Source organism: Chiroxiphia lanceolata, chromosome 3 (assembly GCF_009829145.1).
Source record: "Chiroxiphia lanceolata isolate bChiLan1 chromosome 3, bChiLan1.pri, whole genome shotgun sequence".
NCBI lineage: Eukaryota > Metazoa > Chordata > Aves > Passeriformes > Pipridae > Chiroxiphia > Chiroxiphia lanceolata.
The window spans coordinates 60,446,294-60,473,344 of NC_045639.1; the positions used below are offsets into that span (position 1 = coordinate 60,446,294).

At 39.0% G+C, this 27,051-nt stretch overlaps 1 protein-coding gene across 2 annotated transcripts in view; it reads right to left on the reverse strand.

The window, feature by feature from the left end:
• Positions 1–212: 212 nt before the first annotated feature.
• Positions 213–27,051, reverse strand: part of AKAP7 (A-kinase anchoring protein 7) — an 82,941-nt gene continuing 56,102 nt past the window's right edge. The window contains exon 8 of one of the 2 annotated variants that reach the window (XM_032682482.1): positions 213–2,433. In XM_032682482.1, the coding sequence (XP_032538373.1) occupies positions 2,231–2,433 (203 nt within the window). In that variant the 3' untranslated portion in view covers positions 213–2,230. The remainder of the gene's footprint in view (positions 2,434–27,051) is intronic. The other variant, XM_032682480.1, reaches the window with a different exon arrangement.

The window sequence follows — 27,051 nt, forward strand, 5'->3', positions numbered from 1 at the left end:
GCTAGAGTTTCAAAGTTTGGTCTTGAAAACAATAATGACTTGGGTCTAGCTTCTGCATGATTCTAGCACCCAAACTCTGGATCAGTAGGTTGGCACAACATCTGCAGTTTGATGATGTGATTCATAGGAGCACAGTTTCTCTCAACCTCGTTACTTGCAAGACCTTAATTTTATTTAAGTCTATTCGGAGACAGGTGAAAATGTACACACGGTGCAAAGGAAAAATATTTTATTGTGAACATGGTATGTATGAAATGCGCCTCAGAATATACTGCTATATATCAAATGAGATAAAAAAAAATCTCTGACATGAGATAAATGAACAGTGCTTGAGACCAATGAAGAACATGCACATAGCTGTTCTAACAGCACAATTCTTATACCAATCACAACATATTATACAGCTTTTATGACAATGTTTAGAAAAAATGCAAATATTGGACCTACTCTTGCATTATTGTACATCATCCAAATCTTCAGTGAAGCTTGCAGGTGTGTGGAGGGAACGAGAGCAAACTGACATCCCATCTCAGGCAGCAGAAGGCAGAGATGGAGGATATATCAAAAACAAAAGACAAAAATACTATTCTACAAAAGTAAAAAGGCAAATATTATCCCAAGGAATATTATTATTTGCACAAGAAATCTTAATTGCAGCATCCTGACTCCATTAAAGCCAATGAGAGTATGCCATTGAGATCAGTGGAGCCTGAATTTCATACTGAAATTTAAAACATTCTTGCATTAGTGTAAACATCAGCAGAAAAAGTCAGCATCTATACAAGTATTCAAGTGCTGTTTAAAAAAACAATAAAAAATAGACAATGCTAACCCAAAATGCCAGTACAAATCCAAAAGGCAGATAATTAAAAGAGGGGTTTTTTTTTCAAATGTACATTTCTGAAGTATTTAAAAACATCCATTTCTTAGTATTTGTATATCAATGTTAGGGAACAAATATATGAGAAAAAAATGAGTTATTTACAGTGATAAAGGAAGGGCACAGTGTTTGCTCAGATTTATTTGAAACCAGTATTTTTCCACTTTGGAGTCATGACATATACCTGCACAGTCAAACATGTTTCAGAGCAGTGCTGAGAAATGGCTATACTTCATTGTTATGAAAGATAATCCTTCTGTGCAAGTATTTCAGTATGATTCCTCATGAGCCATTTACATCCATCCATATTTTCAGTTAAAAGAAACAATAAACCAACCTTTAAAATTTCTTGTAGAAATATTTTTTTCTTTGAAAACCCTGATGAGATTTTACAGTCATGCATTTGGAGATTCAGAGTCAACACAACTTTCCCATTTACTGTTAGAGTAGTGCCTGTCTTCAAACAGTTCTTTGCTAATTTTTGTGCGGATCTCAGGACTGGATAACAGCGCCTTTATCTGATTCAGTCTGGGTAACAGGGCCTGCGTTTCTCTGCGTAAAGCTTCCTTTGCTAAGTCTGCTTCATGGCTCTTTCCTAGAGGAAAGGAACAATATAATACATTTTAAAACAACTAATTCATTTAGAACCATTAATGTATGGAAAGAGATCGAATCTGGTTTGGACAGTACTAAGTGCTCAGTTTTTGACCATATTGAATTTTTATAAAAAGATACTTCATCAAAAAATATAATTTACATCAACAAATGCTACCAAAAAGTAAAGAACAGTACAGTGTCACATTTAGGAGAAATTCCTGTCATATTACATACTGTGTAATAGTATCTGCAATGAATATCTGTAGTGGCAATTTTTAGCTTGGGATTGACTGTTGTTGACAAGGAAACAGCACGTGCTCTCACATAGAGCAAGCAGCCCTGTGGCAGTGCCAAACCCTCAGGCGGAGGGCATCGCTTCCACTTATGACAAGGCCTTTTCCACAGTCATTCATGACAATCCAAAAGACAAACATAAAAGGTTCAGTTTCTCTTCAAAAGCAAGGACGGGATTCTTGGTATCAAGGGGAAGCGAAGACTGGAGCTGCCTGCTTCACCATTCTTGTCTTTTTTTCATTGTCCATCCCTCCCAGCATTCAACAGATTTTCAGCAGTGCAAGCACTTATTAAACCAGTAGAGAGTGTCCTTCAATTCAGAACAAACTTTTGATAAGAGACTCACAAAGTAGAGTTCCTGTCACCCAGCACCACTTAGCAAATTTCAGCAGGGAGCTGGGACATGTTTTTGTAGTTATTCTTGGTGGGATATTTGCTCCCGGGCATTTTGCACAGTGCTCACTTGCTGTTATCCTTGTCGCTCTCATTCTTACTGCCACTTGCCGCATCTTCAGTTTTCATGGGGCTTCCATCAGTCTCTCTGGTTTTGTTTTGCGTTTCTTCTAAATATTGCTGTACAGCCTTCAGCACCGCGTTCTCCACCAGCCTTTTGCTGAGGCTCACCAACTCTGCATCATCTGGCTCTGCTGCATGTTTTTCACCTATGCGTCACAACAGACAAGAGAAGGAATTCATTGCCATGGAAAGAGAGCAGCTGCGATTGTATCAGGAGCCTCTGTCTGAGCTGGATTTTAAGTTATTAGCTGCCTCTTCCTGATTGTAAAAAGTAATTTCCCCTCCCTCAAGCTCAGAAACAAAAGTGTTCCATAAAGATGTATGGAGTATATCAGATCAAAAAGATTTCACTGCTTATCTGTACTATAACACTCCATTTAAAGCCAGCAGCTTAACACTACGAACACTCACTCAGAAAAGTGTGCAAATTTAATTTCTGCTGGCCAGTGATCATCTGTGACATATGGGTAAAGATGAAGAACATGGCACAAAATAGATTTACACTTTAGTAGCATTTAGGTGCCTCCATTTTGTGATTTTGCTTAACAAATCCAACATCTATCTATTTACTCACTGCTTGTAATTCAGGAGTTTCTCATGGAAAACATTACTAAATTAATCTAAGCACAGGTTAGAAATATTTTTGCAAACAAAGCATAAAACTTGGAAAAACCATATATTCCCTCCCTGCCACTCTTCTGTTTTCTAACTTAAAGCTCTGATATCTGAGGATTGCAAGTTCCAGCAGTCTATTCTTAGATATCTGCTGACAAAAGCAAGAAGCTGGCATTTCCCTGCTTTGCTAAGACTTTGTATGAATAAACATTTACAACAAAACAACTACATACATAGTGAGGATTTGCATACATCGTGACATCTAATTTGAAATGGTACTTTTCCATGAAACATTTTCCTAATAAACTATATAGCCTACTACAGAATCCTCCTTCATGAAGAATGCATTCCATGAAAAATAAATTTTATTGCCCAGTTTCCACTGGCCATGCCATTTGCCACTTCACAGTCTCCTGCACTAGGTAAATAACTGTTTTCCTCCATTTATATTTAAGGTCATACTTTTAATGTCCTCTTCTGGAGTTCACATTCTGCAACCAGTAATAAGAGGCTGCTTAGTCCTACTCATCTGGTGAAAGAGATATTATTGCATACTCTCAACACAAAGCTTTGTACTGTTCAATTACCTAAATCTGCCCTTTTTCATTTATGGAAATTTATTCAAGTTTGCCTGCACATATAGATTATAGTTATAAAATACTTTTATTAGTCTTTCTAATGGATTGCAAAATCTGGGAGTGATTTCACTGATAAAACATAATTCATATGGGGATTCAACGAGGGAGAAGTAAACAAAACTCTTCATATTCAGAGGCAGCACCTTTACTAGTTGAGCTTTATAACATGAGCATCCCACTCTGGAACAGCAAGACATACCAAACTTTTCCAGTTCTGGGACTCCACAGCACTGTTACTGTGGGGAAGGAAGAACCGCACTCTCCAGTTGAAGAATTAAGACTTTACCTTGGTAAAGCATTTCATTACATTTCAGAAAAAGTTTGGAAAAAATGCTCTAAAAATATTGAAAGGGTATCTATGTGGATAGTTTTGGCTAAAACCAAATTAAAAAATATATGAGAAAACATTAAAAACCGTTTTAGAATTTCCAAGAAGAAACATTTTAGGCTAATATGGAAGTCCAACAGAGGTAGAGATACTATTCCCAAAACCATACAGTTACATGCTCCATGTTCTCTGACTCACTGCTTACCATGTCACTACTTCTAAATCCTGTGTTTAAGTCTATCCTTTAACTTACAAGGGACTTAATTCAGACTCTTATCTCTCAGAACATCCAAGATATATATGAGCAGCATCTCCTCACAGGTTTTCTGAACTGATCCCACAAGCCCCTTTGAATGCAGCCCTTTGATTCCTAATTTCCTTTGCTTTTAGCAAAGATGCTCGAAAAATGTGTTGGAAGTCCCAGTCTACTTATTCACTAGAAAAAAAAATAACATTGTGGTTTTCAGCTGCAGAGTTTCTCATTTTTCAGAATTGCTCATGGGTCACAGAAATCGTTACTCACACAGTACTAATGATCAGTTCACGCAACTCAGAACAAAATCAATGGGAAATATGGTGCTCAGCCACTCTTATATTTGACCCTCTAGTATTTAATATGCAGAATATGACTAATCAGTCACAGAGGCCTCCAGATACCACAAAACAGTAGTGACTGTATTTACTCAGAATGTAATTTTACTTGTAGTACATCATGTATTATTCTTACAGTCTTAAAAAGGACAGAGCTCTTCTCTCATAAATACTTTCTGCAAAACAGTTCTCATTTACATATATATGTATAAAATACATATATCTACTGTTGCATTTATAATTTCAAAATAGATAGCACACTTGTAAGTAATTTCTTAAGCATCGAAAAAGATTACTTAAAATGAGCCTTTTAAAAGTAGAATTTATATAGCTACAGAAGAATGATTTTGCATTTTTTTGTTCATTTACTTTTAATATTTTGAGATATTCATGGCTCATCAACAGTCGAGGCTCAAGTCTGTAGCACCTCCTAAGTGAGCTCTGCACTCCCACTGGAAAGACATACACAAAATCTGACTGACATGCAAATGCATGCACATCCCTGCATGAAGATTGTCCTTGGATTTATCCATCTGGCCACCTTGGTGGACTGCCACATGGGGCTATATGATTCCCTGATGCTCTGTTTATATTCTCATAATCCTTAAATAGCAGTTGTGGGAATGTCTGCAGTGCTGTGGTTCACTGGCAAAGTAGCTGTATACTGTTGTACCATTCCTACTCATGACTGTTGATAAAAACAAACAGGTCATGTAATAAAACTGAGTATTGATCATCTATATTTAACACACATATATGTCCTTTTATATCTCTCCCTCCATGATGCATCTGCTGTTCGCCTGCTTCTTAGATGAATACAATTCCTTTGCAGCTCGCAAATGCTTCTTTGTGTGGACTGTCTTACATTATTGGATTTATCAGAATATCAGTGAAAATCACTGTAGATATGAATGTTTCAGATTCAAAAAAAAGGTTTCAAAATTCAGACTTGCTCTGTTTGTAAACTCTGTTCTGAAAAGGGAACAGGTATACCACAGGATTGTACTTGCATCAATACTGTGATACTTAATTCTGTGCCTATGAATAAAAAACTTCCCCTGTCTTCTCATGCATGTGGCTCAGAATAAAAATGAAAAAACCCTTTCATTTTATCCCAGAATTCTCTTCTGAAATTTTCAAAATACAGAAACAAATTCATACCCTGTGAGTGTACCTCAGTGCATCCATGCTTAGCAGTGTTTTTTATTACTGAAACTGAAGCATACCCCTTGTCCTGAAATGACCACCTTTTTTTACAAAGGGAACTATCAACTGCACAGAATTATTCAAAAGGTGCTTTATGATCCTACAGCCAGATGCTAGCAGTTATGGACATGAACCAGATGCCTGCATTGAAATCCAAGTTTGGATTCAAATTCACTGCTATATCTCTCTACTGGACTAGGTTTAGTTTCCAAGTGTACACCCCCTTCCACTTTACAAGACCGTGATCTGAATTTTGAAACACTGAATTGGAACAAATCAGGTATCATGGTCCCGGTACAGCATTTTCATGGCCCTGACACAGCTTAGAGTGTATGTAGATATCTCAAATTTGGAGAGAGGTAGGACTGTTACTTGAATTCCTCTACTGTTTATATGACTAGCCCAGTTTTTTTGTGACAGATTTAATTGAAAGAAGCTACAGTGAATCCCATTCATAGGAAAAGACAGTTTTACAACCTTTTACCAGCTACACTCCAAGACAATGTTCTGCAATCCTTTCCTCATGGCCTCAACACCCTGGGTTTTGTTTTTCCTTCCGACAACCTTTCTTGACAACAAAATAATGACAACATGGGGAAAATTATAAAGGAGACCCTTGGTATTTTGAATAGGTGACCAAGACTAGTAGGGAAATCTATACTCTGGCAGCAGAGGTTCTGGTCTGCACCTCGGGGAGGGCTGTGGAAACAGACACGGCTCCATCTACCTTTTAGTTTATTAGTTTTCTAACACAGTTTTTACAAACTCTAGAAACAAAAAATCCCACATGGGACTCAGGTAATTTTCCAAAAACTAAACATTAAGAAATTCTTTCTGAATGCTGGAAAACTTCATCTTTCTACTTACGCAGTACCTCATAACAACACCAAGGTGAGCCAAGTTGCTGTTGCATATAGACAAAGCTTTCACCTCAAGATTCCCTTTCTATAGTGACTCTTCAGTGGCTGCAACTCATAATAATCCCTCACTATAATTGACTATTAACCCCCCTGTACAGAAGCAAAACTGTGTGTGCAGTACAACAGGACTGGAAGGAAGGCAAAAACTATGCTAACTACTGATGTAGTAAGAAATCTTCAGCAGAAGACTTGCAATTATTTCTGCACATGGTAGGGTTCGAGAAAACAAAGGAAGGATAATGAAACAAATGTCAGACAGATTTCAGCATGTAAATTCATACACTTTGCAATCTCAATGGTTATGCCTTTATCACGGTTCTCTATCTCTGTGTTAGAAGGAAAGTCTAAGACTGAAGACATCATTTATACTCATAATGCCCAGGCAGATGCAGACTACTGCAAGGCTTTTGTGCCCAGCTGCAGCCTGTGGAAACATCTAGTTTTTGTGACACTGATTCAAAATTAAATTAAACCTCATTGACTTCTGTGGGAACTGGATGAAGTTCCCATGCCTGCATACTGAACTGCAACGTCCTATGCATCAGACCAATGTGTCGAACACTTTCTTTACTGAGGACTTTCAGAAAAATTTGGTAGGCCATATATATTAACAGAACTACAGCATTAGAAAAATACCATCCACCTTCATCCTGCAAAGACAGAGAGTCCACAATCCATAATAAACTGAATAACAAGCTATAATCAGGCACCAGACCACTCGCTTCCCATCCTTGCAACAGGCTGCAGATGAGCCAGCATTGTTGGACATGATTCAAGATCATGGTTTTAAAGTAATGAACACAAACATGAGCATGTGCCCGTATCTAATCAACACAATAAGCACAGACAGGAAAGTCACAACTCTGAACATTTCCTTGTTAATTAAGAAGGACTTGCATGAAATATGTCTAAAGTGGCCACTTAAGGAATTGACACAAATAAGGAACAGAGAGGAAGTGTGAAATTATAATCTCATTATGACATGATGGTTATGATATATCTGTTGCTGGATGCTACCACCTGATGTGGGAAATTTAACAAACTTCCTTAGGTTTACCTATATTGAAAATACAGGATTGTCTAACAAGGCAATTCAGGCAACACCAATCTGTCCTTCATGCTGAACACATGGGTTTCTAGTTTGCTGGAAAGAGTTTTTATTTAATTTGGCCCACCATGCAATAAACATGATAAAATTAGGAATTTCTAGTAAAGAGGAAATTAAGGGTGTTGCAGCTATTCAGGGACAACGATGCTCTTGCCAGATTCAGTGACGACAGTAGGGAATACCTGTAGCTCCCTTCAAGCTGGAGACTTGGCAAACATGGCAAAAGTTTGTTTTGTTTCACACAAAACCCTCTGAAGATCAGTGATCGAAAATGTCTGACCAACTCTAATGGTAGAAATGGGATGTGATCTACTAAACCTATTCTTCCTTCTGCAAGCACTGGAGGATGTGATGCCACAGGCATGAGCCTTCGGAATAAACAAAATAAAAAAGGTAATGTAAGACTCTAGTCCTGGCATACAGGGAGTTCTGTTAAATAGCTTGGTTTTATTTTCCTATTTAAAGGCACCTGCAGACAGAGAAATGTCCTCATTCCTTTACTGTATTTTAATGCTTAAACTTAATGAATTTATAAGAAGTCTAGTGTAACACGCAGCAAAGATAACATAGAGGCTGAAGGAAAGAAGGTGGCTTAAGAAGCTGTGAGTTTCACTCATTTTTCTCACCAATATTCAGGTAGAAAAACCAGCCCAAGTTACAAAAGCAGTTTTACATAACCACAGTAACACCTACTGTGCAAGGTGACAATGGGAGAACCAAAAGATCGAGGCAGGTCTTGATAGGAAACATCAAGGCAACATTATTCATCCCTCTCCCCCATTCACAGTGCTGCCTGGTGCTACTAGCTCAAGGGAACAGGGAATAGGGCCGCTTGGGTCAGCAGTGTTATCAAGGAGAGCAGAAGAGCTCCTCCTCCCTCCAGGATGCAGCCAAGAGGCAAGCCTTCTGCTGTTTTCAGAGCCTGAGAGAGAGACTAGGTTTCTCAGTTTCCCAGGGAAAAGCTGTATTCTGGAACAGGACAGACTCGGCAGCCCCTCACCTTCAACAGTCCTGCAGAAGTAATACTGAGAATGTAACACACTAGGGGAGACTGTGCGAGTTGCTTTCCCATCAGCCTTGGTCACTACTGACCACAGACAGAGCCCGATGGTCTTGAAGGAAAAAAAATCACCCTGCTAGGTCACCAAGCTGAGAGAGGTGTAGGCCCAAAAAATGTTGCAGCTAACCAAAATAGGATATACAAAGATTTTAATTGTCATAGTCCAAATCTTTTGCCAAAACCTCAAAGTTCCTGCTTATGGACCAGTCAACCATGAAAATCAAACGTTTACTCGTAAGCATGACAAGGGAAGTCTTTTAATAAACATTCACCTCCTGTTACCGTTTCCTATCCCATCTCTGTGATCTTCACTTTTAAATCTTTAGGATTCATTTGTAACTATACAGCTATTTTGGCTGAGACTTCTTCACGCTCCTGTCAATTACACTAAAAAAAGCAACCTTTTTTGGACTAAGACAGATTGTTAAAAACAAGTGTTAATAAGTGAATCTTAACAAGCTGATCCTGCATTGTTGCTCCTTCTGAGCTCAGAAGACAACTCCATGCAAACTCATGCTATCAGACAGTCTCTCACATAGTACATGTCTTTCCTTTGGGAAAGTAATTTTGAATGTATTTGTAAAGTACGGAAAGAAAAGTCAACTTTTAATCAACATGCGTTTTCATTTAATTATTTCAGTTACACTAACATGAGTGAAAGACAGCTGCATACTCCTTGATCTGCAAAAGGAAAATAAAATCTTGTCAAAAAAAAGATTAAGTATAACTGCACTTCAAGAGGATGTCCAACAGTGTCCATAAAATACTGTAATAATTTTAATTTAAATACTGCATATTTTTAACAGAAAAATGTCACTTTTAAGGTGCTTTTAACATCTCTCTAACCATACTTAATTAGATCCTGAACCTAATGGAAGAAGGTCAGAGTCACCTCTTTTGGTATGAACATCTCACATAGGTTTGAACTTGCAGCATAACTGCACCTCAGAACTCACATAGTCATAGGTTATATTTTATAGAACTACAAGAATAAAGTCTTCATGCTGGAAAAATGTCTCACATTGTAATAATGAGGCATATGTGAAAAGTAAAAGGTGAGCTGAGAGAAGAGATAAGAAAGGAAAACCTTTTCGATTGCATTAGGTTATACTGGATGGTAATGGATTTTTAAGACAGCAAAAAATGTTCATTTTTGAATGATTGTCCTCAGTCACAGCAAGTGCTGCAGAAAACATGGCTGATACTTAATATGTTTTTGTTCAATCCTTGTGCTTTGTACTAAAGTGAAAAATTGAATAAAGTGTCATTTAAAAAATTATTGCTAGGATGTGAAACAGAATAACACAATAATAGACCATGGCATAAGACAATTCTCTTAGCAAAAGGATACAAGCTCTCTAGTGAGTGAATGCCTGAGGATTTAAACTCACGAAACTTAGCAAATGCCCAGATCAAGTTCACCTGAGACTGGCAGATATTCAAAGGGATTAAGCCATCAGCATTGGGATTCAGAGGAAATACCTAATAAGGAGGGAATTTTCTCTACACCAATTTAGGACAGCAATACCCAAGGTTCATGAGAGTAACAGGCAGGGTCAACAGCCTGACAGAAGTTCAGCTGTATGCCAACATCAGAATTATGAGCCTAAAAGCACTGACTATTGTAAAAGTTTGGTAGTGCCAAATTCATCAGTGGTATGGTGTATTTCTAGCTACTCAAGGCTTGAAGACACTCTGTAGCCAAATGTTTATCAATTTAAGGTCTCTAAATTCTAAACAATCTTTGTGGCATCCAGTCCATTTTCCTTGTAAGATAGGATAATTTCCAACCTCTTTCTCTGTAGATTTATAGAATGGTTATGGTTGGAAGAGACCTTAAAGATCATCTAGTTCCAGCCCTTCTGCCATGGGCAGGGATACTATGCTAACTTCCATAGCATATACAACCTTATACCCCAAACCCCTCCAAATCCTAATCTCTTCCATCAGTTTTCCACTTTAGGCTTATGGAAACAGAATCTCTCAAATTTTAGGAATGGTAAAATGACTTGGTATGAAACATTATTAAACTGTCATTAACCAGCTGCTGAACAAGGTGCCAGTAGCCTTACTACGATGCTTTTCAAGTTATCTTGTTTTCCACTTCATCTATAATAATTTCACAAATAATAACAGACCAGTGTCATCTAAAGGACAACCCTTCACTGGACCAAGGACCTGTTGTTTGTCTTGCTTTCTTTGTTTGTCTGCCTTAATCTGAAAATCTTGGTCACAACATTGCAAAATGTAGACTCTGCAGCCCAGCATCTGCCACTTGACAGGAAGCTTTCCCTGAAATATATACAAAATGTTCTCTCTTGTTCTTATTTTACATGATGCAATAGAAGTAGTCCCATGCTATCCTAACAGTTGCTTAATCATGTTAACCAGTTCCTCCTCCTGCCTTCTCGCTTTGTATCTTTTTTTTCAAAACTAGATAGGTCGCAATCTCAGAACTCCCCAAGATGTAGCTCCACAGCTCCCCAGAAATTTTCTGGAAGTGCAGCCTGGGCTCCTACTTTACATTTGGAGCACTACGTTTTTTTGGAAATGCAACACTTTCTTGAAGCACCTTCCTCCTCTGCTCCATGATTATGCCTCTTGAACTTCCAGGACAAAAGTTACACTGATCTTCCCAGTGCAGGTGTAGCCAGCACTGTACGTGTGCCATTCCTGCTAAATGATCGTAGGTCTGGTTGCACATGATCCTGCTGAAGGGGTAAAAGATACAGATTTTGTTGGCTTTTTTTCCTTCCCAGAGGGGAAGTTTTTGCATAGATGTTTTCACCCCTTTTTCAAAGAGGACTGAATACAGCTTCCTGACTATTCCAGGTCAGTATAGAAATGTCAAAATTTGAGACTATGATTATTAGTTCAGATTTTAGTTTCTAAAGACCTTTAGTGAACCAAAGAACTCATCTTCTCTTTCTTAATTATACAGTATCTTTAATGAAGGCTGTGCAGACCCATTTTATAATTTTTTAAAAAAATTTAATATTTTAATGGCTTCTGGAATCAAGATTAAAACATGCCTGCCTGATCCAGGAAGACCACTTTCCATTAGTAAACAAAACACTCAATTAGCTAGCATTTAGCATCACAAATCAGACAGTATAAAGGGAAAAAAAGCACATTTGAAACAAAACTACCACGTTTTGTTGTATAACACTTTCCTACTCCCAAGTGTGACTATTCTATTTTTGTAATAGATGGGTTTTTTCCATATACTACAATTTCTACAACGAGAGTGGTTCCACTCTAAACTCAGAGGGATTAGGTTGCAGTATGACTTGTCATATAGCAATACAATAGGTCAAATTAATTTCTAAATTGCAGGAGTAGCTGTTCATACATAGTAACAAAAGGATGGTATTTCATATTTAGCATGTCACACTTCTTATTTGGCTGTAATACGGGTTTGCTCACGTATAATTTTTGAGCAGAGAAGGAAAACTCAGTTTGGGTTCTACGTTGACATTAGACAAAACATCTGTCCTCACAGTAACATGAAAAGCACCTCTGAAACCTGGTGTTTCATTCAGAGGCACCTGCCTGTGCTTACATAGGTGACTTTTACAATGCCAGTACTTGCTCTTTGGCTCTAAGGCCAATTGGCACAGAGCAATTCAGGTCCTATCCAGCTCTGCTAGCCTCTGAAATGCCATGGCTGCATCCAAACTGCCTGCTGGGAAAGCATTTGTGTTGGTGCTAACTTTTAACCAGTGCCCAGGAGTTTCTGCAGCATTTACATTTTTGCCAGGGCCAGAACTATGCCAGGGTGATGGTATGGGCAAGGCAGTCCCAGTGTCCAGGTGCATCCCCAGACACCCCATCATGCAGTACACCAGAGTCCAGGGCACCTGGAGCAGTCTGCAGAATTGGGCTGCATTTGTAAATAGCAAAGCTGAGAAGTACATTGAGCCAAATCCTGAATTCATGGAACAGTTACTTCTCTGGATTTCTCCTGGCAGAGGTTTTGAATCGTAACTCCAAAGCAGTCCAGCACAAATGAAAACAGAAGTATGAACTAAGAACGGTTTCAGAGAGTAATGCAGCAGTAGCTAGAGTAACACATGTGCCAGAGGACAGGATTTGGCTCCTGACTCCAGTAAGGCTGTGGGAACAACAGAATTTTCATTTCCTCTTCCACTACAATGAGATCTTACTGCTGTAATTATGCTTTAACCTGTAGAAGTAAGGAAATGGAAAGGCAAAACTTATAACTAAATATTTAGACTTTCCAATGCTTTCTACTTTCCAGGGCAGGCCTTACAACACTTCAGAAAATCATGCTGCTTGCTCCTTCTACTGTTTGGTGAGCAACAAGTGGCACAGTCTGTATAGTGAGTTGAGAGGCACTGTGCAGAGTATACATGAAACTCAGTAAACTGAGAAAGGAGCATGCAATAATGAATGAAAGAAATAGTACTAATGGGTTTTCCATAATACAGAATAAAGTATTTGGATGATGTTCACTGGGAATACAGGGCAGCTTTTAATATTATCTGACAGCAATGACCTATAATTTACCCTTTGAAAATCAATAAAAACATAATACTGTGGCCTTTGCCTTATTCAACAGTATGCCAGGGTAAGCAAGCAGTGCTCCTCTGAGAACCCAGCCCTCCTTTTGCTGTGGCAATGGTGTTACTAAAATAAACTTTAAATTATCTTAACAGCTTAAAAGACAGAATATCTCATATCTAGGTGTATATGGGCTGGATAACAAGCATATTTTCCACTAATGAGCAATAGTGTTTAACCTGCATACTTAGAGAAGTATAAGAAACGTAACACACTTTCTCTTCTTAAGTGGAACATCTGCATACAAGACACTCAGGAAGTTACCCTCTTCAGTTCACCCAAGACATGTTTATGTATATTTACTTTCTCTTTTGGCCTTTATTCTCCCTTTCAAACCCAAAAAGGATATGGGATGGCAGCAGACACACTGCTTAAGCAACCTAGTATGAATGCAGAAGATTTAAAATGATCTTACTTTCCTCCCAGGCTCACTTGTGCTTGAAGAAATCATGCTGGAAGTCTCTTGCAAGAGCCATGGGAGCAGACTACCAGTTTGATTTTTAATGCCCAGGGCTGCACGAACAGCATTTTACCCAGGATCCTTCCCTTGCTATGTATGTACTTAGAAAGAGGATTCCAGACGGAGTTGGCAATTTGTTGGCTTGCCATCTGAACCGATCTTTCTGATATTATTTATAGAAGGTCTGCTTTTAAATGGGCTAGCTGATATTCTCATCCATCTCACTGCAGCCCTTGACTCCAGGGGCTGCCAGCAGACCGTCATAGCCATGACACTTGGCAGGCCAGGTCCTTGGCTGGTATAAATCAGCACTACTCTTTCTTACTGCTGCTAAGGGTTTCACTTGACATTTTCAGTACCACTTGATTCATGCCCCAGTTAATCTGTTTCACTTTCATGGTTTTCCTTGCGTGTTTAGCAAAAATCCTTAAACACTGTTAGCTTGCTTCTAATTGAATATTCCAACTGAAGCATCCATTCAGACAGCTTCCAAGCACTGCAGTACTAAATGGTATATTATAATTGAAATTATTATTTTTAATTAATATAACCATTATAAAATTCCCAGTTCAGTTACTGTACATGGGAAATTTCTCAGATTTTCTGACTACCAGAAAAGTATAATTTTTATTATACAGAAATGAATTTGTGGGCAAAAGCAACATGTGTTCTAACTTATGTTATGTTGCAAATTGACAGACAATAATTAACTGCCGATTATTTCCCCTTTACAAAAGACTAAAAGCAATTAACCATTAGAGTATATTTAAAAAGAGTTATTAATTTCTATTTAAGCTTTTGTTTTAACTTTATGCTTTAAATTTACAAAACAAACTAATTGCATTTGAAAGATTTGGACCCATTCACTGTTCTTTGGTCTGTATCACTGCTTGGCTTTTTGAACCATGAAGCAGCACAATTTGGAATATTAAATGCAACTTTCAGCTGTAATCTGCCACTGTAGCTGGTGGCCCACAGTAATGCTCAGGGCTATTTGAATGCAGTTCAGCAGAACTTGTTCATATTCCAAATGATCCTAAAGCTTCTTTTTCCCTAGACTGCCATACAAGTATTTTGGATATATTCTTGGGCCCTTTTACCTCCCTTACAGGGCAAGGAAATGACCTATGGTGGATGGAACTTAAACTGATATCTATATAACCTAAAAAATACAGAGCTCAGTTCTGCATCTACTGAAGCTCCCTGTCTCCCCAAACTTTTGTCAACCAATTTAACTGATGTAGCATCAGTGTGCTCAGTAAGAAGATTAAGAAAATACTACTTTTCCTTTGAAATCTGCTCTTTTTATTCATGTGTTTTTTTGAATGAAATACCTTCCAGAAACACAGAACAAAATGTCTGGCTAGTGTCACAGTTAGAAACTTCTCCATATAAGCAAGTTTCCAGTGCATTACTTCTCTGCATGGACTGTCTGACCTTATAGCCAAGTGTACTGAAAAGTTACTTGGTCATAAATTTTAAAATAGAGAGCAAAAGCAAGAAAACAAACCACGGAAATAATTAATTGCATTGATGTGCAGTAAAATAAATATTTTAGGGAAGGTCCCTCTGCTTGGCAGAAGATTTTCTTCCTTTTACAGTGCTATACATGTAACAGCAGCAATACTGCATGGTACTCACATCACTTCTTATTGTGTTTTATTTCCACCCAGAAAAACTTCATAACCATAGTATAACTAATAGTGCATTCTTCACACCCCCAACCAGCAGCCTCTTAGTCTGACAAGCGTGCTGACTAATTCCAGCAGTGTTGACCTTTGTATGGACTCAGTGAGATCACAGGCTCAGTTCCCATATCTGCAAAGAAGCCTTCAGCTGAAAACAAAACAATTTTAATGGTGTCTCTCATCTTTGATCAATGGAAAGTCCCATAAAAGAGTTATCCACTCCAGTACTAACATGATTAAATAGTGATTATTTTACCTAAAAATCCACAGATGGCTCATACAATGCCCTTCACAGCAGAAATGAGGTATGAAGTTGCATACATTTTTTCATTTTCTTTCATGTCGCTTAACACTTCCAGATTGGCATTAACTAATAATCAATTCTTTGTCAATAAACTAATTTCTGCAGTTCTCAGAGAATTATGGTTTTGCAAATCAGAAAAGGATAGGGAAGCATATAAATATGAAGATAACCTTCGTGTAAAACATAAGCATGATAAATGCTAAGGGACCTTGGAAGTTAGCCAACCAACAAGAAGTACAGCACTTTACTCTGTGAAGCAGCAGCGATATGAGGCAATACAACTGGGAAGGGTGGCAGAAGGGAGATACATAGTCCATACACTTCTCAGAGATTCGCCCTTCCAACTATTTTGCTGCAGTTTCTGAAAAGCACTGGACTACAACCAGGCAGGTCCTCCTTGTTCTCTCTGAGTCCAGAGTAGGTATAGAGACACCATTTTACTGTCCTGAGACTGCTGCACTCAGCAGGAAGGTTGACCCATCTGACATTTACATGACTTAATGTCTGTTCCACAAGTATCAATGGATCAATCTGTACGGATGCAGAGCTTATCACTTTAGACACAGTAAAAACCCTTCCATTTCAATAAGGGAGCAGTACAGTCTGTTGAGAAAGATGCCATAATCAACCTGTTCTGGTCAATGTCCCCTCTCTCCGCACCGCTACTCCTTCCCATGCACATCGAAAGCTTCAGCTCCTTGCCATGACACCATCCTCTGCCAGCAGCAGGAAACCAGCATCACCATGTTTATGTGTTCACAAGGTATCAAGGCCGCTCAGCACTGTTTAGGACTGAGCTTGTGTATTTCTGAAGCAATAGGTATTCTTCACTAGATCCAGTCATACAGTGGAAGAACTTATTGTGGCTATGTGACCCTTACCATCAGCTGTACCTGGGTTTTTGAGAATTCCTTAATTCACTTTGATCAAAATTACCCAGGTTATTCACCTAACGATGGCAAAGCGTTTAACCTCACTGGTGTGGTTTCGCCTTTATTAAAGGAGTGCTCACATAACCTGCTCTGCTATGGATCAGTGTACACAGAGTACATCACCAGTGCATGGTGTACATGACCAGAGATGGTGGCAGCAATGATTCCATGGGATCTGCAACTTCTTCTGTCAGCACTTTTTGGCCGAGAAGAGGGTGGGGTTTTATGGTGATAGAGCCATTATTGTTTTGCTTATCTAACAAGTGCCAGCATAGTAACTTTGTCTATCAACACTTATCTGTAAGAAGTGAGGTTAACTAGTATTGCTCACGATTGCATAATTCTTGCTAGAACTCACTAGGAGAGATGGCAGCTTGTAGCACCCTCCCCACACACAAAGTACAGGCAATGTTATCAAGAGTGTGGCCACTTCTCACCCTGCCAGTCTTATTCAAAGATCACACAACTCTCACTTAGGGGGTAAGAAGGACTGAGATTATAGTGAGGGGGAAAGCAAAAGACAAGAGTTATGTATATCCCCCTCTGCCAGTCATTTAAACTGATATAAAAGATACTCTCTCCCCATATGTTTGGGACCTAATACAGTTGCAGAGGTACTGATGGTAAAGCAACAGTAGCATGTGAATAGAGGTTAGGGCACTTGGCCTCAATGTGGAAAATAAATACAATTTCAACAATTTAGGAGGAATCTATGCAAATAGTTCTATGAAATATGATGTGTCACTTGATAGCTGAAAAGGTCCTTATTTTTTCCACCTATGCAAAGTGATGGTTTGGCAATTATGCTGACTGTAAGACAGACATTAAGCTATTTACCCTTTAACGCTTAAGCTAATGGACAGTCTAGATACAACAGACAGGGACAAACTGTCCACAAAAACATCCTGGATGGAAGTTTGATGAAGAACTTAACCATCAGCGCAGGCATTTGCTGCACCAGCTCCCAGTGGCATCAGTGGAAGACAGGAAATAACCACTATACTGCAGTAACAGCAGGCTGCACTCAGCGACCTGGGCTGTTCTCCTCTTGCTACACAGGTCACAATTCACTGGAGGCTGGTTCTCTCCTGACACACTTTTTTTTGAAAAGTGATCATTAAGTTCATTAAAGTTCCAATTCCATCCATATGGAGCCGATTTTAGCAACCTCATCTCCATTTCAAAGTTTCTCATCAGGGTCTTATGAACTTTAATACTTTTTTTCTTTCTCATCTTCTCTTGGTGGGATCAAGAAGTATTGGTAACCTGTCCCATCTTGAAACTAGTCACCTATGCCGATTAGCTAGCCCTGGCCTTCTGCTTGCTACAGCTGAAATGAAATCTCCTCCTTACTTCTCCTGGGTTATTCTTCAAGTCCTTTAATACAAATGGGTTTGATTAAGGCCTTGCCTGAAGTTTCTCAGTGTAGTGTTATTATGGATCACTGTGGTCAACAGTATTCCAAATACGGCCTTCCGCTGCAGATGTGTCTTCATTTCATACATAAGTGCACATTACATAAAAATTAGACTTTTAAGAGAATTTAGGATTTTCAGCATTTTAGAACAGTTACAAATAAACCTGGACATTTTTTGATTACGAACCACAGAACTCCCTGTCTTTGCTCATCTTTCTTTTCAGGAAAAGAAGCTGTTCTGCCATATCTCTAAATAAATAATATAACAAACACTTCTGCTTTTTCCCATCATCAGTAACATAACCTAATAGCATGGCAATCACATTTGACTTGATCCATCTCCAGAATTTCTAGTTGCAATATATTTACACAAATCATCCTAACAGGAAGGTGGAAGGGAGCCTAACTTTTGCAATCTAATAGATTATAACAGAAGACAGTCTGCTGCATACTCGTGAAGCAGTAAAACATAGCCTATTTTTAAAAATAATATAATTCTCTGCTTCAAAGTTCCTTATACCAAAATAAAAACTGGTATAAAACCAAAATTCAATAAGTTAATTAATTTCTTTCCACAGGCCATATATGCTGCTAGGATTTAAATTTGGACTTACATATGTTTGTATCAAATACAAAGGGAGGAAAAAATATTACATTTCAATTAAAGTCAAATGCCACCCAAAATTACTATAGATGAGACACTGGAGAAAATTCAGCAATATGTGTTCATATCATGTGGGACTATTTTCTAAATGCAGTTATTAATTAAAAAAACCACAACCAACAAACTCAAATAAGTTGAGACATTTTAATTTCAAGGACTGCCTAAGACACATGGAAACATCCAACACAATTTTAAAAACTCCCCAATTTCACAGTAACCAGAATTTTTATCCTCTTTACTTCAAGATTACTACATTACCCATTCTTGAGGCCACAAAGAGGCACCTACTGCTGAAACCTTTCTTAAATATCATTCCTCAGATTTAAAAGCCTGTTCTTCTATCATCCCCCTCCCTGATACCTTGCAATGAAGGTGAACTTAACCCCTTATTTTATCATCCCCCTCCCTGATACCTTGCAATGAAGGTGAACTTAACCCCTTATTTTCTCTCCTAAATTTTCCTTAAATCTCTATTTTCTCTTTGTCTTCACTAGTGTGTACAGTTCTTCTAGCTTTCTAGCTGCATTGCTGAGGCATTATTTTTAACAGCCAATGTCAGTCCCAAGAATAGTCATACATGAATAGTCATTCATGATTCACAAACACTAATGACAGTCTTGGCAGTCTTCAGGCTTTGGTTAGGCTTATTGCCTTGGTCATCAAACCTAATGTTGGTTGCAGGAAGAGGAAGATTTGTGTAACTTTCAACTTTGACACTAAATATTTAATATTTATTCAACATTTCATGCCAAATTCAACATTTGACATTAAATATTGAACATTTAGTTTTGGGTTGGACTGCTAAATTTTCTTTCTTTCTATAGAGAATGGAAACAATCTTAGCAATCTAATCACACGCACTCTGAAGTCCTATGAAGGAAAAAGACAAATAACACCTAGTTGTTATTCAAAATGTCATTTCAAGGAATGCACCTTTCCTTAAAATTGTTTTTTTCATCCACATCATGCACCTCTTTGCGTATATCTTATGTGAACATATGTGTAGGAGTGAAGAAACATCATCACACAAGGAGATTGGCAAGACAGGAAAGAATAGACTCACTGAAAAATGAGTGTATATAGGACTCACCAAGCTCAGCTGAGTGAGTTTTCACATTTCAGGAAGAAGGGAAAGCAATAGTGTCTTTATAGTTCCAGAGCAGGTATCACTTTGAGCAAGTAAGAGTTAAAAACTCGTAAAACAGAAGTGAGAAGGACACACAACCTCCAGGACATGGAGCAATCAGTATTAGACAACCTGGCAAATGTACAAGGCCTGTTTAACAACAGGGATTGACTTACTATTTGTGGTAGGCAAACCTGTCCTGTCTCTCATGACAGAAAGCCAGACAATGAAACTTTTGTACTACAGCTACGTAAATGCAAAATCTATCATGATAACTTATACCAAACCATAAATTTGACCAAGTCATTGATTTACAAAGGTAACTTTCAGGATTTTCAAAATCGGTTTAAGACCTAAATACAGTAGTTGCATTCCATTCACTGAACTTTTTTTACCCTCAAAACCCAATCCCTAGTTTGATAGAGCTGGACAAATTTTGGTCAGGCCCAAAAGACCTGGACTCCATGTCGCTAGCCTGGCTGTGTGTTGGAGCTCGTCAGCTTGCCCAGTTCCCATGCACAGCGTACACTGCCCCAGGCCCTGTATTCATTTATTTATTTCAACAACTATTTGCCCACGTTACATTCAATATGCACCATGAGTAATAGTATATAATCAGAGGATCATAGAATAGTTTGAGTTGGAAGTGACCTTAAAGATTATCCAGTTCCATCCTCCCTGCTATGGACAGGAACACCTTTCACTAGACCAGGTTGTTCAAAGTCCCATTCAAACTGGCTTTGAACACTTCCAGGGATGGGGCACTCACAGCTTCTCTGGGCAACCAGTCTCTATGTTCCAGTGCCTCACCACCCTCACAGTAAAGAATTTTTTCCTAATATCTAATCTAAACCTATTCTCTTTCAGTTTGAATCCATTTCCCCTTGTCCTGTCACTACATGTCCTTGTAAAAAGTTTCTCTCCATGTTTCTTGTAGGCTCCCTTCAGGTGCTGGAAGGCCACAATTAGGTCACACCAAAGCCTCCTCTTCTCCAGGATGAACAAATCCACTTCTCTCAGCCTTTCTTTGTAGGAGCAGTGCTCCATCCCTCTAATCATCTTGGCAGCCCTTCTCTGAGCTCGGTCCAACTGACTGACCAATGTCTTTCCTGTGCTGGGGACCCTGAAGCTGGATGCAGCACTCCAGGTCAGGTCTCCTGAGAGCAGAGCAGAGGGGCAGAATCACCTTACTCGACCTGCTGGCCACACTGCTTTCGATGCAGCCAAGGACACAGTTTTCTGGGCTTCAAGTGCACATTGCCAGCTCATGTCCAGCCTCTCATCAACCAACACCCCCAAGTCCTTCTTGGCAGGGTTGCTCTCAATCTGTTCATAATAGCTATCAAACAACAAATTGCTTAATCTCATTAAATCAAAACATGTAAAAGTGCTCACGTTGCTATGCTCTGCCCTCTCAAGTTGGAAATCACATTTTTTATAATGCAAGTAAGTTCCATATTGTATTTTGATTATATGGTCAACCTTATTTCACGTCAGTAATTGTCTAATATGGGTATTTTGTATGCATTCAATATTTAACAGCCTTTTAAATCAATTTCTGGCCAGTACACTTATCAATTTGCGAATTAGGCTAGTGCATATACAGGAGGTGTAACAATGCTTATTTTATAAAGTGCTGTCTTTTATATCAGATTAAAAAGTGTCATGCTATAAAGTTAAAACAAACAACTTTAGACCAGAAATGAAATTACAATGAGATAATTTCAAAAAGCTGTTAAAGATCATTTGAGACTACTTCCAAAATGAAAATTTATTTAGCATTGACATAAGCAAGTCAATACAAGATCTAACAACAGGGTTATCACGCAGGGAATTCCTTCATGATCTCAGAAATACAAAGCGTTAATTCTTAGACTAAACACAGGCCTGTATTTGACATATACACTCTTTGAAAAGCCCTTCCTTGAACATAGCAAGCCAAATCTTGAAACCCCCACCAACTTCACTGGACCTTAACATGCTGAATCAGGTGTCAGCATCCCTGTAGAAAGCTCTCTCACCCTTAGAGAGGTTACATGATCTTTCACTGAGACAAATGAAAGAACAGGTTGTGAAGGTCCTACATGTCTAAGTTTTAACAGCTTCTACTCACGCTTTACTTGTGTCTCTGTCCCACAACCAGCAGTGAGAACAGATAATTCTTTCCTTTTCTTCTCTGAAGAATACCCGAGCTCCTTGCCACCCAGAGTACATTCTGGGAACTGATTTCCATCAAGTGTTGAAGAAAAACTATTTATTTAGATAGTACTCAGTAAAAATAATTGTATTGGTTGGCATGGCTAGTAAGGTTCTTTACAAAAAAAGATATTTAAGTCGTAAAGCTTCTTGCCAGAAGATAGTACAGATATTAAAAGTTTATGTGGATTCAAGATGAGACTAGAAAACATAATTAAAGACTTTCAATTATCGAGGATGTTCACAAAGTCCACAAGCCTTAAACTGTTGCAGCATTGGAACTTTACTTTGAGGAAACACCTTCTTATGCCTCTTCTTTTCTACTGGTTTTGTTAGGCATCCTGTGCTGGGGAGATGGATCTTAAATCTGGTCTAGAGCAACCACTCCTATGATCTTACCATAACCATAAAACTTGGCTAAATGTTTTCCAAGGTTATACCTCTATTTGAAGAGAATAGAAAGGGATGTGAAATACATAACTGTGTGTGGATACAAGATGTAAGCAAGTGGCTGTTAAAACTTATTAACGCAACTCAGTTTCCATTTGTCAGTACTTTGGTGCATTTCAGAAAATAAGAGATGCTTATGACTAAGGTTAAATAGTTTGGTTTTTTTAAAACAATGAAGATTATTCAATGGGTTGAAGCTAAATTCAATTCAGACTTAATGTGAAATAGATCTAAACTAAAATTTTAAGAAGTATACCATGAAAGCAGTGAGCTTTTACCTCACTCAACACAAAAAATGTACTATGTAACAGATAATATCATCTGCAACACCTTTTGAAATGCTTTACATAACTGAAAATATTTCCTTATGGAATAAGTAACAAACCCTCAGGAATTCAATAACTGGTATTTGTCAGCTGAGTTCAACTTGAGGCACCTCAGTTGAAACAAAGCTTACAAGAAAACCATAATGAAGTTTGTATGTTTTCATCTTCACTGTGACTGAAGTGAGTCAAGCAGCATTGTGAGCTGCTGTCTACTGCAAATGCTTGCCTTTATAATGTACTTTTTATTTCTTGTGTACAACAACAGCACAATCATGATTTGCATCTGCATGTTTGCTAGCCAGGATAATTTAGTGGCAATAAAAAGCCAAGGTTAATTTCCCACCACAATTAGGTTAAAGGCCACTGTCATAATATGATAAGAAAACGAAAAATGGATGTGGGACACATTCCCTTCTGCCCATTCCGTGTGGTCAGCTTCAAACTGTCTGTCTAGCTGGGGCACACCCATGCTAGATGCCCAGCAGTGCTTCCTCCCAGTGCCCAGAGGGAGAACCAGATGTCGCAGAAGAGAGGGAGGGAGGCCAGACTGTGCTGAACTGAGGGAAAAAACAATCATATCCACCATGCTCATCCTATATTTCCTCTATCTTTCCCTTTTTAAGATGGCTCAGTCTATGTTACTCCCCATGAACAGTGGTAAAACAGTGCCACATCTACTTTTTCTCCTCATTTCAGACACCACCTTCTTACCTCATCCATAGCCAGACCTCCTTGCTTCAGATTCCCATCATCCTATAACTATCCTTTTTTTTTCCTTCCACATTCTCAGGGGTTTATGCCACACCTTTCAGTTGCTACACGTCAAAAGCAGACCTCTTTCAAAACCCTTTATGACTTTGCACATACATAATGACACCTCCCAAATGATTTTTTTGACTACAAGCAGTTTGAGGTCATGCTATGATAAATGTTACATTCAGTGTATGTTCTAGTCACTCATGGGAGCACATACAAAGAAAGCTGGTGCATGACAGGTGATGGCAGAAGAAAAGTTAAAAAGCAGTGAAGTGAGAGGACTGACAGAAGCAGTATGCAGAAGAATATACTGCTTTTTTGTATCTCGTCTTTTGTCAACAGACCAATCTAAAAAAACCAATCTGTATTTGCTGTCTGTCTTCACCTATTTGTATATTAGAAGTAAGATCCACTAATTACTTGCTCTTCACATAAAGACATTCTGTACTGGCTAGATGAAAAAAAAGTTTTGAAATACTAAATACTCCTAGCCATTTCCTCAATGCAAAATTTATAATATTTACCCTAATACCATGATCTGGGAAGGGAAAACATTTTAAAATAACAGCCAACTCATCTTCTTGAGGCTGTCTTCTAGATTTCTTGTACTATTAGTATACACATTCATTTTTTAATTGATGGTATAAACTCTCACTTCATTTATGCCTAGACAGATTCCTGAGTAACAAGAATGAAATATAAACCAGATCAGAAAAATGGATTTTCTAGCCTCCAGCTAATGAGTTATGTGAATTTATTTAACACTGATTTCAGACACAATGTGACAGAAATTTGGCTGCATCTTCTAGAATAAAGGTTGACAATATTTCACTGAGCAAAAAGTCGAGAGTAAATATTTTATTGTGTAACCAAATTTAGGACAAACATCATTTTCAACACATAATTTAACAGAAACAACATTCCGGTCAAATTAGCTAGCTTGACTCACTACACCAAAGGATAAAGCGATCAGAACTGCTCTCTCTAATTCAACTTATATTTACTCAACTGAAAGCAAAACCAGACACTACCAGATGCATACACAGAGATAAAGTGTGACTGTTCCCTCACTTGGTCAGCTTAAAACTAGACATCCAACCAACACCCAAATGGAAAATGAACCAATGATTTCCTTCGTCATCCATCAATATTGTCATAAACAAAATCTCCATTCTTTCTTTCTGTTGCTAATGAGCTTTACCATTAACACACACACGCTATCAATATCAAAACCTTCTCATCTCTTACTCTAAGCTGCACTTGCCAAGAAGGAAAATGAAAATACTCACTTTGGCTACATTTGCTTACAGAAACGGACTGACAGAATGCTCATAAACAAAATTAGACAGAATTACTTATCTCTATTACAAAGAAATCTTCATCAGCTTAGTGGAAATATTGCTTAGGTTGTCTCCACCCCTTCTCTAAAAAAAGCAAAAACCCCGCAGGAACGCCGGGCTGCTCCCCGCAGCTCCCTTCCCCGCGGCGGCGGCAGCCAGCGCCGCGCACTTACTGATCTTCTCCTCCCCCCTGGAGAAGGGAAAGCAGCAGAGCTGGCCCATGGCACCGGCCGCTTCAGCTTCCCCCTCGTCCTCTCCGCGTGCACCTCAAGCAAAACCTGCAGATCCGGCTGCGGTCCCTGCAGAAACTGCTTATTCTGCCCAGGGAGAAAGCGGGCGATCTGGAGAGAGCGGCGGCTCCGCCCCGCCCCGCCCCGTCCCCGGCACGGCACTGCCAGCCACCGCCCCAGCCCAGCCCCTGCCCCAGCCCCTTCTCCAGCCCTTTCCCCAGCCCAGCCCCTGCCCCAGCCCAGCCACCGCCCCAGCCCAGCCACCGCCCCAGCCCAGCCCCTTCCCCAGCCCCAGCCGTGCCCCTGCCCTTTCCCCAGCCCGTGGAGCCGGAGATCATTCCCATCCTGCGCTTTCCTCCGTGACATCCAATTTGCTTAAAGACCGATCTTCCCCTTCCCGTCCTGACGTTACGGGAGGGACGGACGCTTGAGAAAACAAGCACCCGCCTGGCCACCTTAAATACGGCACCGGCCAGCGTGGCCGTGTGCCTCTGCCACCGCTGCTCCTCTCCGTTCACAGCGGTGTGCTGAGAAACGGGAGAAAATACAGAGAAGTATCAAGTATTTATAGTTAATATATGGGCTCTCCTCCTTTCCCCCAGCAGCAAAAATGAGGTTATAAGGCTAAGGAAGGAAAAAAGCTGCTCAAGCTGCTGGAGGAGCGGCACAGAAGCTCTCGCCTGAGACGCTGAGAAACAAACTGGGATTACTGCTCTGGGTTTGGTGGGGATTTGCCACCGACTTCAGCAGGAATAGAACCGGTCACCTTCACTCCTGGTTACTAGTCCTTCTTCTCAACATGGAGTGTGTTACAAGTGTGGGTGATAAAGGTCACCTGGTGGATGTAATAAACTTAGGATTTTATAAGGTAATAAAATACTAAGGAGATGCAACAAGAGTAAAGAGCAAGTTAGTGATTAAAGATGAAAAATAATCAAAGGCAGTCCTACAAGTATTAGTGTAAGTCCCAACATTACTCAACCCAATAATTAATTACTTGGAAGTAAATAAGTAATAAAACACCAAAGAGTGGAAGTTTGGCTTCATTTACTGTAAATGAGCACAGCCTGTATGGCTTTGGCAAACTGAGTCAATTCATCCAAAGCGTGTAAATAGAACCAAATGGAAAGACATATATTTTGTTTAAGCATTCTTCCATTCACCAGAACCAAAAATGCCTGGCTTTCTACTTATTTTGTCTTGTGGTTCATTTAATTTTTAAAGGAATTAGACAAACACTACTGGGGTGCTCACATATTGTTAGCTATAAAAACATACTTGCCAGGTAACTCTATTGTGAATATCTCAGCTTTTGCTGCAATTAGCTGTCAGCACAAAACGTTCTGTTAGAGAACAAGGAATGTACATGTCATATGTGTCTAAGAAGTAGCTCACTGGTGTCCAATAAACTCATATTGAAGACTGACCCATGGTAGGCCACTCATAATGACAAGAGTCCCTGGATGCCCTGTGGCTCTTAAAAATTGAGCTCATACTGCAATTTTTCCTTCATTGTGGGAATTAATAAAATAAAATCTCCCTCTCTTCTATCTGGATGTGTATTTCTGTTAACATGTAGATATTTAATATTTTGAGACTTTTACATCTGTTTAATTTACCAGAAATTTGACAACAACTTTTAAAGTTTATGTTGTAATGGACAGATAACACACAGGCAAAACATGGTCCCACAGGCCTTCTATCATTAGGCTAATAATGCAGGAACGCAGGTCTACATAGAAATTGTGGGATTACAGACTAGCAAGTCTGCACGCTGTCCTGGTGTTGGCTGGAATAGAGTTGATTTTCTTCTCAGTAGCTGGTA